At 39.7% G+C, this 19,311-nt stretch overlaps 1 protein-coding gene across 1 annotated transcript; it reads right to left on the bottom strand.

Annotated features, from left to right (window-relative positions):
• Window positions 1-1,952: 1,952 nt before the first annotated feature.
• On the bottom strand, window positions 1,953-18,096 carry LOC139951819 (gamma-aminobutyric acid type B receptor subunit 2-like). The gene is made up of 18 exons (XM_071950885.1): window positions 17,815-18,096; window positions 15,192-15,210; window positions 14,893-15,014; window positions 12,572-12,739; window positions 11,928-12,035; window positions 10,900-10,968; window positions 10,044-10,241; window positions 9,425-9,655; window positions 8,709-8,772; window positions 8,527-8,607; window positions 7,713-7,863; window positions 6,952-7,084; window positions 6,489-6,602; window positions 5,726-5,848; window positions 4,707-4,884; window positions 3,861-4,024; window positions 2,988-3,104; window positions 1,953-2,025 (listed from the first exon to the last, which is right to left on the bottom strand). Exons 1-18 carry the CDS (start codon window positions 18,094-18,096, stop codon window positions 1,975-1,977), a joined length of 2,373 nt encoding a protein of 790 aa, XP_071806986.1. The 3' UTR covers window positions 1,953-1,974.
• Window positions 18,097-19,311: the final 1,215 nt, after the last annotated feature.

Raw genomic sequence — 19,311 nt, 5'->3', positions numbered from 1 at the left:
TATTTCGAGTGTGTGAGAAAAAACAACTTTCTCAAAAACTAGGTTGCTTGAGAGGGAGCCTTTTCTCACAATGTGTTATACTATCAACAGCTCTCCATTGCTTTTATGACCAATAGTGTCCAGTGCCTTTAAACTCTATTAAATAAACAATTATTTAAACAAATCACGATCTTTAAATTTCAGAATCTAATTATTATATTGCACTGGTTTTGTTGTTGTCTATTAAAGCACAAAGATTAAAACAATACGGTCTGCTTCATCTCCTTTTTTATTATACGGTAATATTTCTGGTAATGAAACCAAGGATGCCTCATAGGTGAACTTTTAAAACATGTACTTGACACATAATTTTATCTTTGTTGTGGGATGGGGGGGGCGGGGCTTAAATTAAAAAAGCTGCTATGTAAATATGCACTTGAACGGCCCCCAAAATATCACTGATTATTCACCTAAATCACAACGACCAAAACATAATTCTTTTAAATTCATGTTTTGATAACATGGTTTTTAATGAACACTTATCTCGCCCTCGTCTTCCACACACACCGATAAAAACAGCCCGACGTCACCAACCTCGTCCTCATGGTTTTCTTTATTTTCAACATTGTTTCCAATTTGAACGTAGCGGTCATGTCAACTTCGTACTGATCGACACACCCCCTAGGGGACGAGGTTGAGACGTCACCCACTCCGTTGGTGAATCACGCCTTCTTTTACAACGAAGTCACTATTTAACCAATGAGAACTCGTAATAAAGACACGCCCAATGCAAATTTGCTAAAATCCAGGGACGTATGCGTACACGTGACCAAAATAACATGAATAATTCATATGAGAATCTCGCTTCAGATCATTAAAGATGGCGGCCCCCATGAGACTCAAAGTGCACGGACTGTCAAAAAAAATTCTGTGGAGGCATTTGCTGTGGGAATACGAGGGAAACAGTGAGGTGAAGGAAGCTTCGACTCGTCTGGAAGTTCCTGGGGCGGGAATTCGGTAAGTTTCACTTGAATTTGTTACGACTAACGTACTTCCTATCCTAGAATTTATTAGAAACTAGAAAAATGGAAGTTTCCCGCCCGTGCCGTGCCGTGCGTGAGCCTCAAATTCCAAGTTGTTTTGGCTGTCACTGGTCCGGTTGTGTATGTAGTGTACCTCTAGAAACGAGCCTTATAGTTTCTAGAAGTATGTATTGTATCTGTAGAGCAGATTATGTAACGTTCAGAATTGGGCCTCTTTCGGAACGATACATTTTCGGTCGTTGATATCAACATTTTCTGGTCGTTGGTAAGCAATAACTTCAGTTCAGTTTCCTTTGTTTTTTGTACCACACAACTTTCAAAACCTCTGTAAACGCTCGTGACACCTTTTTGCCGAGTTACAATACTTTTATAGCCAGAATCAGATAATAAAATACATGTTAACCACGTACATTAAAGTTGGGACAGCGAGGCATTTGAAAATGAGCCTTGGTCATGGTCATACAGCAGCACAAGCTAGTAATTCACTTGGCATGCTTAGCAGTAACACCTTAGCACTGGGCCCATGTTTGCAGAGTTACTTAAGTTAATATGTTGCTTTTAAATTAAGCAGACAACGTGCTGTTCATGAAAAGATTAGCTGAATACCAGACCAGTAAATATATTGTACATGTGCTTTTAAAACCCTAATGGGAGACTTTCCAACGCTAGGTGGCAGCAGACTAATAGTAATACCGGGTAGATTTCCATTTTTTATGGAATTATGTTATTCTGAACATGCGCATAATTCTGAGAACAATGGCTTTACCCTGTTAGTGTTAAGTCTGCGGCCACCTATCATCCCAGAAAGTCTTTATTATACATATTACATAATGTGCGTGATTATTACAGTTTAGATTTCTCGCTTTAAGTTCCTTGTGCATGTGTCTTTTAGTTACGACCCTCAAATTTCAAGGAAATTGTTGCACTCGTGTTGGTGTAGCAATTATTTCATTCAGTCACACTTGGATAGCCTTGCACATAGCATCTGCAGTTCATACTGCCTCTGAATTAAATAATAAGACAAAAACACAATATTGAGACTAATTGTTAGCATTATCGTTTTTGCACAAAACAAGTGAATGGCCTGGCGTTTCCACCCTAGCAGAATCTTTCTCAAAGGCTAAATGATAGTTTTAAAATTAAGTGTAAACATTTCAGCAGTGAAGTGCACAGAAAAAGGGGAGGGTAAACAATGTATAGGGAGCCAAAATGAACACTGCTTGTTTGTTCAATTCAAACATTAATTTGGTAAGCACTGGGCCCGATTTCATGGCTCTGCTTACCCTAAGCACAGAATCGGCGCTTATGGCAAGCATGTTTACAGGTTATAGCAGCGAAATTTGGCTTCTGCGCATGCATACTCAACGTTGCTTGGCATTTTTACGCTGATAAGGCTAGCACAGAAATTCGGCGCTTGCATGTAAGCGGGGAATCGTGATCGTAAGCGCAGAATTCAGCGGTAAGCAGAGCGCTGAATATGAACCCTTGGCCCAATTTCATAGAGCTGCTAAGCACAAAAAATTGCTTAGCATGAAATTTCTTCCTTGATAAAAACAGGGTCGCCAACCAATCGTGACTTTCAGGAAAAGCAAACAACAGCTGAATACCAGTAACGAGGAAAATGCAACAAATTGAAATTCGGTTGGTAATCCTGTTTTTATCAAGGAAGAAATATTATGCTATGCAAAATTTTGTGCTTAGCAGCTCTATTAAACTGGGCCCTGGTAATTAAGGTGTGGCACAGGACAGATTTACGACCCAGCATGAAGAAAGGCTCATATAACGGGACTTTTACAGTAGTTTCAATGAAATATTTGCTAAGTTTGACCAAATTGTAAATTATTGGGAAAATTGTTTCAAAGAGAGGTCCCTACCATTTTAAATCGCAGAGAGCTTTTGGCAAAATTGTAATTAACAGTCTGCAGAAAGGCTGCGCGAAGTTTATCTTATGAGGGTTTGTTTTACCTTTTCGAGTTTTGATCGTAGGTCCGAAACCTGCTTCTTTGACGTGTTGCCGTAACCATGGGGATTAATCATACTCACACGCATGCCTTGATCATCTAAAGTTACCAGCAGATAAACCTGTAAAACAATTAAAAACGAACTGAAGGGGTCACCAGGTCAGGGGTCATCAGGTCAGGGGTCATTAGGTCAGGGGTCATTAGGTCAGGGGTCAGAGTAAATTGTAATTACACTGGATTTAAACTGCCTCTAGCTACTGGGCAATCTCAGATATCTAAGATACTGCTCTAGAGTTGCAAAGGTTGCGGGTTCGAATCCCACCAGATGTCTGTTTTTTTCCACATAGCTCTGGAAAGTACCGGAGTACTCGAATCCCACTAAACGTCTGTTTTTTCCACATGGCTCTGGAAAGTACGGAGTGTACAGTGCTAGCACACATCAGTGTATAATGGTAAAACCAAAATTAATGTTTGTTATCCTCGGTGCAAATGTGATCTATTGAACTTGATTTGCCACTCATACAGCCGGTGGACCCACAGGCAATACAATTAGAGAATTTAAATTAAAATGTTGATAGTATAGGATTGTCATCAACATTGTTCAACAAAGTTGTATCACAATTTGGTTTTTTTTAAATTCAACTGGAAATGTCATTTAATTGTGACTTTTCTACAGTTGAGTAATTTTGTTTATGGATGATTACCATTTCGCATTTGTCACGTAAAATCTATCTACTTAAATCTAGTTTATGTAAGATAAACTATTCTGTTTAAAGTAAAATAGAACATATGATTTTCAACAGTAATTTCTTTGAGGGTCTAGAAGCCATTTTGTTTATAAACTAAAAATGGAAGAACAAAAAAACTAAGTCTATACCTTTGGTATGAAATTGAGGCACAGCACAACTGTGTTTACCAACACAATGGCTGCTGAGGGAATCACATACGTCATGTTGACGTCATCACCCAGTATGGTCATCGTTGGAACGGTCAGAGCGATGGTCAGTGAGACAATGTACACAGAGGCTGCGATGTACTTGCCTAAAAATGATGATTGGAGAGAAACAACAAAACATGAGAACATTAAAAAAGAAAATGATCATTCTGTTTGAAATAAGGTACTAATTTTGCAAGCTATCCACGGAATACTTTACAAAAGATTTAAGTTACTGTTTTATACCCTCTACTTTAAATGATTAGATTTAGGGAACAAGTTGGATCGGTCGAGTTGTTTATGTATAGAAAAATGTGTGTAAAATTTTTACTCCCATATATGGCCGACCGTGTTTGTCGTCGAGGTAAAAGGAAAACCACGCTATTTCGAGTGATACTTGTGTGGATCATTATATTCTACTTTTAAAATATCTTTCCAATTATATACATTTCATAACAAACGGTTACTAACGCTTTTCAAAGACCAACTCGACCGATCCAAGGCAACGTATCCATTGACAGCTGCATGGACACATGAACAAACATGAGCATTTCACTTAAACAGGCATAACTTCTCTTAGTAATTATCAATATGTTTCATATTTTTGTCTTTTTCTAATGAGCGGGAATAATGCTTGTTTAAATTGTGCTTCACTGGGGTTTTGAGTGTCATTTAATTTTTTTTTATATCTCACCCTGTACTCTACAACTGACACTAAGTTAGTCGGATATCGGTTTCCCTTTTGATTTATGTATTGTATTTTCGAATGATAAGTTCAAGACTACTCACTATCGTTCAGCTGTGAGATGCAAATGTTTCTCGTCTCCCAGGCTAAGAAGAGGCCAAAAGTCAACAGAACACCTTTCAAGCCGTAGAGGGCCATTGTGAAGTACTGCGCATGATCACTTGTGCAGTACCTTACCACAGGGACGTTGAATATTTCCTTCTCGGGCTCTGTTATATCAAGCTGTATTAAAGAATGATTCTGCATTGATAACAAATCTACAGGACTTTTTTGTCAAGCAAGGGACTATGGGGTTGGTTGTGTCTGCTGTTAAAATGTCATCAGCAAATGGTGTCAGAGTTGTACTCGTCCAAACTGGTATTGATTTAGGACTTTGGTCTTAAGGATTCAGCAAACCATTTCCTTGACTTTGTTTTCGAACAAGGGACGTTGGCTTCGTTTGTTTGCGTTTATGTCTGATATGTTAAATGTCATGAACAACAAGTGTTGCTTCTGGACCGTCTTAACGTCAGCGTTTGGTAGTATTTTTATTCGCCTTCCACCTCTGGACCCTGGTTCGAATCCTACCGGGGGCACTAGTGGAGTGGGTTTTCAGTCCATATACCTGACTGCATTGGTATTCCCTGGAATAATTCTGTGGGGGTTTTCTTCCCATAATTTTAAACCTGAAAGTTCCTCCATAAAGTTTTGTGTGGACACCACACCAACTAGCTCACAGTTTTTTCATTTATTTTTTTAAATATTTTTTTTATATAAATGCATGATCGCCCCAAACAAGGCTAAAAGCCACTCTTGGTATGGGGGTTTAAGAAGAAACAATATTTGTTGAGAAAATAACTCATGGGAGTTGAAGGTAGGATTTGATATTCCTCTTTAAACAGTCTAATTGTAGGATGGAGGGATGCACCAGGCAGGGAGTCGTTTCCAAAGAGATACAGTATGTGGAATACAGCCTGCATGAGGAACAGCTCATGGTCTACAACTCAGCACATAAAAAGTGTAATTGGGTGAGAAGTAACAGAAAGTCTGGTTTCACGCTAGTCTCTCTTCCAGCCAAACTTACCTGTGCCTCTAAGAATGTTTGGTTCACGTACGTCGTGTCCAACGTAATCCAAAGGAGGAAAATGACGCAATCAATGACAGAAATCATCAACACGCCGCTGATAAGTTTCCAGTCTGGTAGATCCTGAGTGATTGAACATAAATGATTGGAAAAGCGATCAGGTACAAGACGGAATGTCACTTGCCTGAACCATCTGACGTCACACTTCGAGGCTCGTGAATTACGTGAATTACGTCGGAGTTCTGCCGTTGAGCCCATCACTAACATAATCATCTGGCCTTTGTCATGATTCCGGAGATTCGCATTTAAATCTGACGTACATGTGTATACATGAACCAATACCTGCCAGAGATCTGCCGTTGCACCCGACCTCGCATCATTATTACACGTGGTTTTTCATCATGGTTATGGAGATTTGCAGTTAAATCTAACGTCATAGTGTATATATACATGAACCAATACCTGTCGCGGATAAGGAATTTAGGGGGCCAGTCTAGGTTAACGCTGCCTTGTGATGAATTGTGTCTAGTGTACAACCATTAATAGACAAGCTTTAAACACTAGGTGGCAGCAGACTCCATTGTTTTCTCGCAACATTTTGTGCTCAGGCTCATCATACGTAACCCGATTGGTTGCTTTCTATCTACTACTCAGTGGATAATATTTTTAGAGGCCGATGACAAAAAATGGGGGAACGTTTTGCCGTTGTCTCTAAAACAGTTTCTGTTTTACATTATTTCTATGTGTTGTTATGTCCTCTTACAATTTGTTTGAACTTCTTGACGGCGACAGCGAAGATTGCGTGTATCCGATATGTCTTCATGAAGACAGAACCAAAGGCAAGAGATAGTCCAAGAGATATCAGCATCCTCTCGACCTGAAACAGCGAGGAATCATCGAGAAATATCAACAGCTTTATGGGTGGTTATAGTGCATGCCAAAATAATCTTTGTGTGTATAGCGCCCTCATTGACATGTAGGTCCAGGGAGTCAAAGCGGTGGCGAAAGTATAGTTTTTCAATCTGTATCTCTCTCGGTTTTCTCTCTATTGGTTTGTTTCAAGGTAAAGCTTCAGATTGTTTTGATTAATAATAGTGATCATAATATGCAAGACACGTCATTTTTGGAGCTAAAGAGACAAGTCTTGATGTCATCACCAGAAACTGACTTTAGTTTGTTTGATTAAGTGAGAGTTTGAACAGTTATAATACTGCATGATTGCTTACATGGCACTTGATGACGATGGCCGAGTCAGGCAGGTCTGTCTTATCCCATCCTAAGGCAAAGACCGATGCGTAGAGAAGCAGACAACCGACTACAGTCAGGTTACTCAGGGAAGGGCTCGACATCTTGATGGCTCTGGAATTGAAAGAAAAAACTACGGAATTGAAACAACGAAGTGAAATGCTGAAGCAGCTACCTAAAAATGACATTGACCTAATATACGGTCTACCGGGTCCTGGTCCTAACAGCAGACACATGTGTCCTTAAGCAATACACTTCACCATGATGCTTCGTTCTTCGGATGGGACATACAGCCGTTGGTCCCGTGTGTTGTGTCACAACGCACGTTAAATGACCCAGTGCACCTAATATCACAAAGGGGTTTGCCCGGTGTTCCTGGTTTCAATCGATCAAGTCGAGCGTCATCTAGAAGCTCGAGCCTGCTCAGTGATTTTTCTCCAGATGTTCCGGTTCAGAATGCAGGAGCGTAGTTCCTCAGCGCTGGTCAAGCCGGTGTCTCGTTTCAGTGTGTCTACAAAGGAGAGACATCTTCAAAGGAGAGACATCTTCTGGTTCCTGGTTTGCTTGGCTGCATATTGCGCCACAGCACTTTGTAAACCATGATAACATGGAGCTATGTAAAAGGAATATATCTCATAACTCAACACGTGGTCCCACACCTTGCAGGAAAATACTGAATGTTGAAGCACCTTGAGCGTCACTGAGTGACGGGTATGAGCGCCATAACAAGCCACTATACTACCTCTTATGTTTGTATTTGATGTTGATGAAGAGGAACGTCAACCCCATGACAGAGCCGAGTGAGGCGAGAGAGAAGAGCGTGATACGAGCTGTTGAAGATATCTCCTGGATCAATGTCCGTCTAGTAATACCGTCAACTGGGATGTGACCTCCTGGAAACATAAACATAAGACTGTTATTCCGTCAATGTGCGAATGGTGCAAGCGATGTTAAAGTCACAGATACTGTCCCATAAGACAGACACTGGTCTTACATGCCCAATAAATGGATATACTTGCAGTGACGTAAGCTTTCAAATTCTGCGTTATGATTGGTCTGCTCGGTAGTGACGTAGCTTGTCAGTCACATACACCACATGTTAACTGAACTTTCTACTGTATGTTGCTGCGTGTGCATATTATAATGTGTGTAATCATCAAGTAAACCTGTGATCTCCTTTGAACACATTTTAAAACCTTCAAGTGCGCAAAGGGTGCAAAACTGGCAATGCTTATCTCAACACACTGGTCATATACTGAGAGAAGCTGATAGCAAACCCACAGTCTTTCAGATGGTCTAAATATTGTGTTTCAACATTCCAGGAGCAGACCCATGAATATCTGCACAGGTTAGGCATGTTAGATCCAGGTGTGCCAATCAATATTGTTACCAGACTATAATAAATAAGGCTCGTTTGTGTATGAGTCAATCGGAAAATTATTTGAGACAGCGGACCAGTCTATGTTGTAAAAAATCCAGCGGGTAAACGACCACCACTTTTTTTGTTTTTACAGCAAACTATAAACACGGCCGTTTCATCATTGTCAACTGTTTACCTGCCCACATAAGCTCTGTTCCTCCAGGTTGAAACTCTTGTGTCTGTACTTTGTAAATCATGACATTCTCAAACTTGTCCCCTGCATGTAATAAAATACACAAAATAATCCAGATTCAGCAACGTCATACTTGGTACAAGTCTGCTGCCACCTAGTGTCCCAAAGTCTCTTTTTGAACTCACCGTGAACCTGTTCCACGTAGATATTCTCCGTCTGTCTTTGGCCGTCCTTTATCAGAACTCGCCCCTGAGAAAAAGGTTGAAGTTTTGATTAGAGGTAATTAAAGTAAATAATAAGTGATGTTTGAAGCTTTCCTTGATGTGAAGGATGAAAATAAACTATCAGTAAAAGTGAACTTGCGGGTACAACCGTGTAATACTTCTCTTTTGAGGGAGTGTTTGGCTCTGAAAAGAAATGGTTTGGTCAAGACGTTTCTAACAGTACACTCTGCTCGTCTTCTCCTGGAGACGGGCAGTTTCTTCCTATAATAAATATTGTAAAACAACTTCGAATGAATTTACCAGTATTTCCTCTTTTTCTTTTAGCCTTGCTTGGGGCGAACTTGCAAAACAAAAATTGTATATGTATATTTGGTTTGCGGTAACACCATGTGTGTATCTACTTGCCAGGTAGAGTTTGTTCTTATAGAGAACTGTCTTTCTTTATTTTACTACCGCGGAGTAGATGTTCGGGGGTTCGGGAGACTTCTCAGTTCTGAAAAGAACTGCCCGGCTTTTTAACTATTACTACTTTAGCTTATAGGATCTTGATTACTGTACTACCGCGGAGTCAGTTCTTAAATTGGTCTCAACGTTACGATTATTGCTTATTTTATACATTTTTTTATTCCGACCTTCCTCAATATTCTTGAATGGAAAACACAAAAGAGGACTTTTACCAGTAATCCGGTGAAGTCGAGGTTGTCAGCGTTCTTCAGGATGACTCTAGCCATCTCGTCATCGGAGTAGCTGAAATCTTGGAGTCGTCTTGGAGGATCCAGATGCTGCAGGTCAGCTATGGAAGCATTCAGAGCTAATGCTATGGCTATGATACCGTCATAGATGTAGGGTGCAAGGATACCGGGATGAATGCTTTGATTGTAGTAAACATAATGTTCTGGCAACGGTTTCTGCAGAGAATAATGTTAAGCGGGAATAAATAATAACAATAATGGCTTCTTATTTATCTGTCACTCAGTGACGCTCGGGGCTTTTTAACGTTCAGTATTTCCTTGCAAGGTATGTGGGACTATGTTTGAAATAAATGAGACACTCCTTACTTAGCATCATGTATTGGTTTACAATGTGCTGTGGCACAATATGGTGCCATTCAAACAAGGAACACCGCGGGGCTCTCTTTGAAAAGTGCAATGTGTTCTTTTACGTGCGCTATACACAACACACGGCATCAACGGCTTTACGTCCCATCCGCAGAACGAAGCATCATTGTTAAGTGCCTTGCTTAAGGATGTCACGACAGAACACCTACTCTGAAACGCAATTTGTTAAGTACTGTACCACTCCATTGAAGTTCAAGTCCAGAACTGTAGGCTGTCTTTGGTTGCCGTCAAAAACCATTTGGGAATTGGCGGCTGTATTGAGCTGTTCTTGCGTACATGGCTCTAGGTCGTCTGGTTTAGCGTCTAACCACCAAGAGGTTTTCCCGACCCTTCGGATCCACACGTACTTAGCTCCATACATTCCAGCCAGATATGCCTATTTCAAGTTAATAAAGTAAGATTTTTTAAAACAATAAGGGAGTTTACCGTTCGGTGCATCCAATTCAAGTGCTCTACGAATGTCAAGCATTCTCTCGTAATGTAGTCGTGCATCGTGACTCCAAAGGAAAGACAACTTTGCAATGGGAGACCTTTGTGACCCTGGCAACAGCAGGCATAACGGTCCTTTTGTCGTGGCTCTGGGCACATAAATATTAAAGATTCAATGTCAGATTTTTGGCCGATTTGACCCAAAAATTTTGATCTAAAATTCAATAGATATTTTGATGGGGGTCGAGAAAGTTAAAAGCTTTCATTTGAGCCATTGCTCGAAAAAGTCCGCCAATTATTAGTAGCAGTGAAATAAAGTGCTCAAAATTAGTTTTTGTCTGGATCCCGACAATATATCACGTGGCCAATTCTTATGTGTTTTATAATAAACGGTTTAAATTTGTGTCATGGTTCCTGACCATTAAAAGTAAAAGTTAAACTTTTGTTCGTATAGAGCGGGTGATACTCTTCTATTTTTTAATGTTTGGGGCCAAAAATCTGGCATCTTTAAGAACTTAATGTATGTGGCTCTGAGCGTGCGTGCATAGGTCTTATACTGGTGAGAACTATAAAAAAGGGTCGTTCAAAAAACTCCCCTACATTACCTGACAAAACAGCTGTACAAAGTGACGCTCCCTGTTGAATGAATACAATATGATTCTTGCGTCCTGGCGCTAAAAGTGAAAACCAAACAAACGGGTGATAAGTTCGGTGGCATCAATAAGTAAACGTCATTCATAAAAAGAAACTGTAATGGCTATGTCTGTAGTAGTAGTAAAGTGAGGTTTTTATATTTGTACGAAGCCTTGATGGTTGATTCAAGATAAGTTGTGGATCGATTTAAATGCGCTTTAGGAGCTCTCCTCTCCCAGTATTTGACATCGTTTTCTCGTTCTCAATTTACTATTGCTTAGTACTCTAGCACATTGTAAAACCCTTATATGGTGCGACATAATTCACTCAGAAGTCATTACTTCAATAAAAAGACATCTTTCTGAAAGTTTGCATATACTCGGCGCCTTGAGTACCTTATTTGGTAGATACGTGCGCTATAAGACTTCGATATTATTATTATTATTGATAGTACTCAATTCAGGATTGTATCATTATTGTTGTTTATATTATTATTCTCATCATTGTTATATCTTCATCATTTTTGTGTTTCTTCTGATTGTCTGTCCATTCCATTCATTGTCTGTACGTTCTTGTTCCTGTGTATGTTTGTCTGTCCATCAGGCATCTCCCCACAAGCCTCGGCTTCTAGATGATGACTTTACAAATATATTCTCTGTCTTTATAAATTATTGTTTGGCTTTGTTCTTAGGATTTGATGCATTGCATGGTAAGCTATCAATGTATTTGGTTTGCGGTAACACCATGTGTGTATCTACTTGCCAGGCAGAGTTTTGTCTGTCTTTATGCTAGTAACCGCGGAGTAGATTTATCGGATGTTCTGGAGACTTCTCAGTTCTGAAAAGGACTGTCCTGTTTATTAACTACTACCCGTGCGGAAGGATTGAAAATTGGCTGGGACTACGGCTTTTTATTTGTTTTCATAAAGCATGGTCAGAAATGTGAGTTTGAATTGAAATTGATTTTTGTTTTCGTTCATTTAAAAATAATGAAAGAGCACCTTTAGATTGAGAAGATGAAAGTCAAGATTATTCATATCTTCAACTCCTTCTTCTGCAACGATCTGCCCATCAGCAGCTTCCACTAGCTTTCGGAAATGATCAACGTACTGCAATTAAACCAAACTCAATAATTAGTCGTTATTCTAGTAAGTGTGTACGCTGTAAACTGTACAGTATTTTTGTGCACAAGCCTCAGTAGAAAGTGTTTTCCATAACTGGGGATTCCGAGTCCGTAAGTCATAGGCCTATGTGGGAAATTATTTTCATTTATTTCTTATCAAATATGACTTTTTCGGATAGAAATATTTCAAGGGATGTTTTCTACTATCATCATTAGAATGACTGTGTAAGTTTTGTTTGAAACTGTGATCTATGGGCCTTGTGACGCCAGGCAATTTTACAGGCAACTTGGAGGTGCAGTGTTCCTAAGAAAAATACTAAGAAAAATGTATTAACATTCAATATTTTCTTTTTGGAGATTGCCTGGAACTGGTTGCCAGTAAATTGCCTCGTGTGGCATGGCCTTTAGACGAGTTTTTTTTCCTACCAATTCTTTCCAGTTCCTTTAAATGAAGTTCTCCTTCACATTCTATTGCCAAACTTACATTTTTCACCCGTTTTTGTTTGTTCTGAGGCTACTTACTTCTTGATCTGCTGCACTTTCCTCGTAGATAAACGCCACCCTTCGCCATCCGACCCGTTTGAAGAAAGCCACCTGTGCAACCTTGAATTCCCGGTCCCTGTGAAGGGCCATGACGGTGTATGGGTACACAGAGCGATCCAATAAAGCTTCGCTGGTTGCAAGGCCAACCTCAGTGAGGAAAGAAACGAGATGACCAAGGTTAGTGCCCACGGTGCAATTAAAGGTTTTACAGGTGTGGCAGGAGATTTTGTCCCCCAGATATTCTGTCCCCCAGATATTCTGTCCCCACATACAGTGAGGTGTGTACAAACATGGAGCAATAAACTACAAACTACTTCTGATAGAACCCTCTTTTTTAATATTTGTTAATCTTTAAAGGAACACGTTGCCTTGGATCGGACGAGTTGGTCTATTAAAAGCGTTTGAAACCGTTTGTTATGAAATGCACATGGTTAGAAAGATATTTTAAAAGTAGAATATAATGATCCACACAAGTATCACTCGAAATTGCACGGTTTTCCTTTTACGTCGGGAACTATCACGGTCGGCCATTTATGGGAGTAAAAATTTTGACTCCCATAAATGGCCGACCGTGTTAGTCGACAGGGTAAAAAGAAAACCACGCAATTTCGAGGCATACTTGTGTAGATCATTGTATTCTACTTTTACAATATCTTTCTAACCATATACATTTTACAATAAACGGTTACAGAACGCTTTTCAAAGACCAACTCGACCGATCCAAGGCAACGTGTTCCTTTAATCTTTAAACAATGGACCAGCGTGCGCACAGGATGGATCAATGACCGACCGTCTTTTTACCCCTAGATGAGGGCGCCCTACTAATATGATGTCACGTTAATAAGGTCCATACACAGCTAGTACCAAATAAAAATCGACGATCGAAGTCATCACAGTATTTTGTTGCCACCGGTTTCATTTAGATGGATATATAAGTATAACAAATTGTGAGGAACGGCTCAGGAAGAGGTAATTTCCCACTCAAATATTAAAAGCCATATAAAGGCATCTGAAAGCACACATTTTGGGCAGTAAGGTTGTTTTTTTCTTTCATTATTCTGTTTGCAACCATGGAGCACTTATTGCTCCATAGTCCAACTTCGACGACCAAATTGGTCCAAATTTGTGCAGATTTGTTATTTTTTGTGGATACACCAAGTGAGAACTGGTCTTCGACGTTTTACACAATGAATTAGGTGCCTTAAACATGCCATACATGGTTTAATATTGTTTTTCCGATATCGCCGTTTTTATGTGGTCTTTTTTTTTACTCTCTGTAATTTCGACCGGTCACAAACATCAACCAAATAGATGAAAAGCCGAAACTTTCAAGGTAAAAGAAACAAAGCAAAGTTGCTACAGTAACCATGTGTTTGTTAATGGCTTCCTGTTCCCTTGAGCACTTCACACTTGAACAATCGACTTCAAGGTTTAAATGCAGTAATAAAATTGGAGGCTTATACTGCTAGGTAAAATTAAAAACGTGTAAAACTCTCCTTTACTTTATATACAATAAGCTTAAAGAGCAAGGACCAGTAAGTAACCTTTGGACCCTAGCTTACATTAATTGCCTTTAATTCGTAAACGACTGGGCTGAATTATCTACATTTTAAAAATGAAGGGAAATGAAAATGAATTTGTGATGACCATATATTCAAATTATAGAGTCCTTATGTGAGAGGAGAAAAGTAAACAAAATTCTCTCTTGTTGAAATTGTGTAATTTGTCGTTATAGTATTTGATAGCCTATAGTGCAAACTTTGCCAACATCGAAAACATTCAGTGTACAATTTCATGAAGCTGACAGCAGAATATAAAGCCATTAATCTACTATACAAGTTATTAATCTATACTATTAAAGAAAGATAAATATTTTCTTAAAAGTAACACTACGAGAAGATTTACGGACATTAATTGGGAGATTGTTCCAAAGTTCAGCAGCTGAGTGTGAGAAGGCGTGTTTGCCATAAAGTTAATCTGAACTCATGAGTGTTAAGCCGAGTTTTATCGGAAGAAGAACAGAGTCCTTGACGGTGGGTTTGGCGGAGATAAAACATATCAGACAGAATCATGGTGGAGCAATGCCATTCAAACATTTAAAAACATTTAGAAGAGTTTTGAATGGGAGACGTTGAGGCGCTAGGTGGCAGCAGACTTAAAAGTCCATTGTTTACGTAGTTCTGAGCGTGCGCACATTAGTGAGAACAATGGATTTTACCTGGTAGGTCTGCTGCCACCAAGCGTCATGAAAGTCTCCCATTACATGCGTTTTTCCATTGGAAGCCAGTGTATATACTAACCTGCACAAGGTTATACCTCCCAGCAACTTGATTCAATATCGTAGCTTCAATGGAGTACAGTGGTCCCCAAGCCATGACAATCGGAGGTTCGGCATTTACAAGTGTATGTAAGAGTCGAAGTCCTGGGCTGGTTTGGCATTCTACATTTGGAATAATGACAACTGAATGTTACTTAAAATTTGTCACTTTTTGTAGATCAAATTGTTGGCCATGATAAATCCCTATTACCATTAGGAATAAAGATGTTTGTTACATGAAGCAGTTTCAGCTGCATTGTAGAGAAATACGAGTTGGAAGACCTTGGGCTGGATTGGCATTCTACAATCGGAATTATGACAAATGAGTGTAACTTAAAATTTGTCACATTTTGTATAGATAATGTTGGCCATGCGATAAATCCTACTCAGTGTGGATAAAGATGTTTGTGACCTGTAGCAGATTCAGCTTCATAATTTTGCAAAAGTTTGTGAGAAATAAGAGTTGAAAGTCCTCGGGCTGGACTGGTGTTCTACAATCGTAATAATGACAATTTAATGTCACTTGAAATTTGTCACTTTTTGTAGATCAAGTTTTTGGTCATGACATAAATCCCTACAGACCTTTATCCTGTTGCCTCTATTTTTGGTCTTGTTCCTCGTAGTGAATAACAATAACGCATGCTAATAATCATTTTGAAAAAAGGAACCTGACTATTTTGATCTTCCAGCCTCGGTTTGGTAACATTGATATCAATTTATTGGAGAAATTCAAGATGGCTGCACCGTAAAAAAAAGTCTTTATAGGCCTATACTCACTATATGACTGCAGATGTTTGTGATACCTGTATAGCCGTTTCAACTGCATAAGTTGGCAAGTTTTTCAGGTAAAAAACCGAGTGAAAAACACTGAACATTGTTTTCAGGAGAGTCGTGTAAATCCGTTGTCATGCTACAAATACAAACAATGATATTTTACAAAACTGAAAACTGTATGGGGGCATGGATGGCCCATTATTAAGCAAACTATTGTAGGCTGGGATGCCTTTTATTTACAAAACAATGTATAGTATACTACCATCATTATCTTTAAACCGAGTATGTTTAGTATAAATCTGTGTACGTTTGTGTTGCGTGTCGTACAAAAAGTACACAAGCCCTTTATTATACTATTTCCACAGTCGACAAAAGTCGAAGTCCTTTGGCCGAATTCTATGCATTCGGAATAATGAGAAATTAAATGAGTTTGTTACTTTTGAGTATAACCCCGACGGAATTGTGGCAGTCTTTAATATGACTGTGTGTTGAAAAGCTTTTGACAATTTTATGGTCGTATTTTGAAGGTCTATTTCCGTTTGTATGACTGTCTTTTGAAATGGCGTTGTTTTGTGTGTGTGTGATTATTTTCACTCTGGGACAAGCGTTTTGAGGAGTTGTCATTGAGTGCGTTTTGGTGACCCCAACCAAAGCCCGGAACCGACCCGTAACGAGTCGGTTACCGGTTCGTCTGAACAGCATCGTCACCGCGCTCAATTAACCGAACACGCGAAAACGCCCAGCCGATGACCAATGTTTCTGGTTGGGGTCGCCAAAACGCGGCACTCATTGTTGAATACAGAGTGAATAGTCCAGATTAAAAGACCAAGTAAAATGAAATTTATCAAAACTAAAGTCCTATTATTTTAAAATGCTTAATCCACATTGTCACGCAGACAAAACCACTATACGAAATCAATAGTCTTAATCGGTTGTTGTATTTATTAGAATGATTAAAACAAATACCCACTACACACTGTGTGTAACAGACCTTAACAAGGTACTAAGTGCTTAGATACATTTTAAAAGAAAGATCTAGGTTATTGACCCCTTGATAAAGATAGGTTATTGACCCTATTCACCTGACGTCATCATCAGAATAATGTTGGATGCACCAATTTGGTGGCCAATGTCAATTTGGGTGCACCCCAGTAAATAAAGTCCTATCCAACCAACGCTTAATGTTACATATTCAAAAATACACAACAAATATTTAGAAGTCCCTCAGTCATTCAAAACAAAAACACAAAAATGCAGTGAAATCCGAACTTCAGTTTTTTATTTTTCTATGTTATGGGGGTAGTCCGGGGTCCCCCTGAGCTACGGCCGTCGCAAAGAAAAAAAACCGTCACCGAGATGATTACTTCGAAACACAGAAGCAGCCGTCATGGGAAAGGGGTCCTACGCTTGTGAACAAAATCGGACCATTTTGTCGGGGCCTGGCTCACCCAAACAGCTCAAAACTGTGAGTCAGTTACATTCAACAATCCCTGAAAGTTTTGGCCTTCTAACTAGTCTGTTATTTACAGAAAATGTTGAGGGTCTACAAATTATTGATGAGGCTCGGCCCGTGATTCAGTCACCTTTTTTCATGGGGTGCACTCCTGTGCGTTATTCAGTGAAGCGGCTTTTTAGGCGACACGGCGTTTATACGTAAACCTTTGCCCACACCAAAATGGCGAGCGCGGCACAGTCGCCGCGTAAGATGACGTGCATGCAAGGGTTTGAGGATCGGAGGGTTTACAAGGTGCTATGGCGCATCCATCAGCCACTGCCAGTTACACTGGGCGAACCCCTTCTCTTTTAGCGACAAGTGTTGCTGTGATCTTTTACGTGTATTGCACAACGCACGGGATCAACGGCTTTACGTCCCATCCGAAGGACAAAGCAATAGTGGTTTTAACACCTAAGTGTTAAGGACACAAGTGTCACGACTCTCGAACCCACATTCTACTGATCAGAAACCCCAGAGCTTGCGTCCCAGTGCTCTTATTAAACCTCTAGGCAACGTATAACATGCCGAATCCGTGTTTGATTAACTGCGTTGAAGCTTCAACTAATTTCATTAACTGTTTTGCTAAAACAATGATACCGTGAAGTAAAAGTTAAGAGGCACAACAAATAGACTTACCCCAGTCCAATTCCATCTCATCTCCAAATGATAGCCATCTAAGATTCCCTGTAAGCTATTAATGTGATCTATGGCCGTCTGAGCCACCAAAGGCTGGTAGTCTAAAGAAGGAAACGAAAAGAAACCTCCTATGTACAGATCATGGATGTTGTTGGTATCTTTAACTGTCCCGTTTGGTCCGTGGCTGGATGATGCTGCCGTGAAACGCGTCGTTAGCACCGCGGAGAGAGCAAGCAGCATGAGCGACGCAACACGGAGTTCGTATCTCTTAAAGCCTTTCATGTTTCTTTAAACCGATAAAAACATAGTGGACAAAGCAGTAAAACTTGAACTCAAGCTCCACATTTTTCAACTGATAATTTTAGAGAATGACTTCAACTTTTATATTAGGTTGAGTTTCGTTGACGGCACGATCAGTTGCATTAAGGTCAGAGTATTGTTGATATGCGAAGACCTCCATGTGCCGAAAACAAAAGTGAGTGGTTTGTTTTAATTGGACATCGGATGGCAAATGCATGTAATGTCACGAAATTTTACAGCACGATCGGAGACGATAAACAGAGAGAAATGTTTGAAGACAAAGACCCCAAAGTAGGCATAACAGATGGAAACATGTCTGATTGAATTCGGAACGGGGTGTGTCCGCTAAAAAAGGGAACGAAATCGTGCACGAGATGTAGCTTAAAATTATTGAGTCCTCTGAGCCAATGTCTGTATAGTCGAACTAGTAAAAAAAATCAAATTTCCTCCTGCATCTCACCTAAAACTTCCTTCCTTGTTTTCTCCCTATCATTTAGTTCTTGGCTAGTATGGCAATTAAATTTGCCTTTCTGGGAACCCTTGGCTTCATACGAGCAGAGTTTACTATTAAAGGAACACGTTGCCTTGGATCGGTCGATTTGGTCTTTGAAAAGCGTTTGTAACCGTTTGTTATAAAATGCATATGATTAGAAAGATATTTTAAAAGTAGAATATAATGATCCACACAAAATTGCCTCGAAATTTTGTGGTTTTCCTTTTACTTTGCGAACTAACACGGTCGGCCATTTATATTAGGGAGTCAAACATTTGAATTTATTTTAGGATGGCGTCTTGTTTTAGCATGTCAAAATGTGGTTCTGGATTCTCGAAGCACGACGGCTCGAAGTGTTTGCTGCACAGCGCTGGAAAAGACGTCGGACCGGACCACTTTGCAAACTGACCCCATTTTTAGTTGTATTGCCGCAGCAATACACCTGGTCGACATTGCCGGAAAAATGCAAAAACACCTTTTCGGAACGTAAAACTCACGACTAGGACTTGAATGTACTTGCACGTACGTGTGTTCGATGTTCGATCGAGGCAAAGTCTGCCTCGATTGACGTCACAAAAGGGGTAGGCGGAGTCACCCCTACACAACTTTATTTATTTTTTTAAACATATAAATCATTAAAAACAATTACTCAAAAAAAATTTTTATTGTTCAGAAACATATACTCTACTGTTTGAAGAAAAAAA

This window comes from Asterias amurensis, chromosome 19 (genome assembly GCF_032118995.1).
Source record: "Asterias amurensis chromosome 19, ASM3211899v1".
Classification (NCBI taxonomy): domain Eukaryota; kingdom Metazoa; phylum Echinodermata; class Asteroidea; order Forcipulatida; family Asteriidae; genus Asterias; species Asterias amurensis.
The sequence above is the reverse complement of the archived record's forward strand: the minus strand, read 5'-3'. Positions and strand labels throughout refer to the sequence as shown.

Coding starts and splice junctions, on each gene's coding strand:
- LOC139951819 (XM_071950885.1), bottom strand. CDS start 18,096: ATGAAAGGCTTTAAGAGATACGAACTCCGTGTTGCGTCGCTCATGCTG. Junction 12,036..12,571: donor AAAGTGCAGCAGATCAAGAA/GTAAGTAGCCTC, acceptor GTTTAATTGCAG/TACGTTGATCATTTCCGAAA. Junction 4,025..4,706: donor CATCTCACAGCTGAACGATA/GTGAGTAGTCTT, acceptor CATCATTTTTAG/GCAAGTACATCGCAGCCTCT.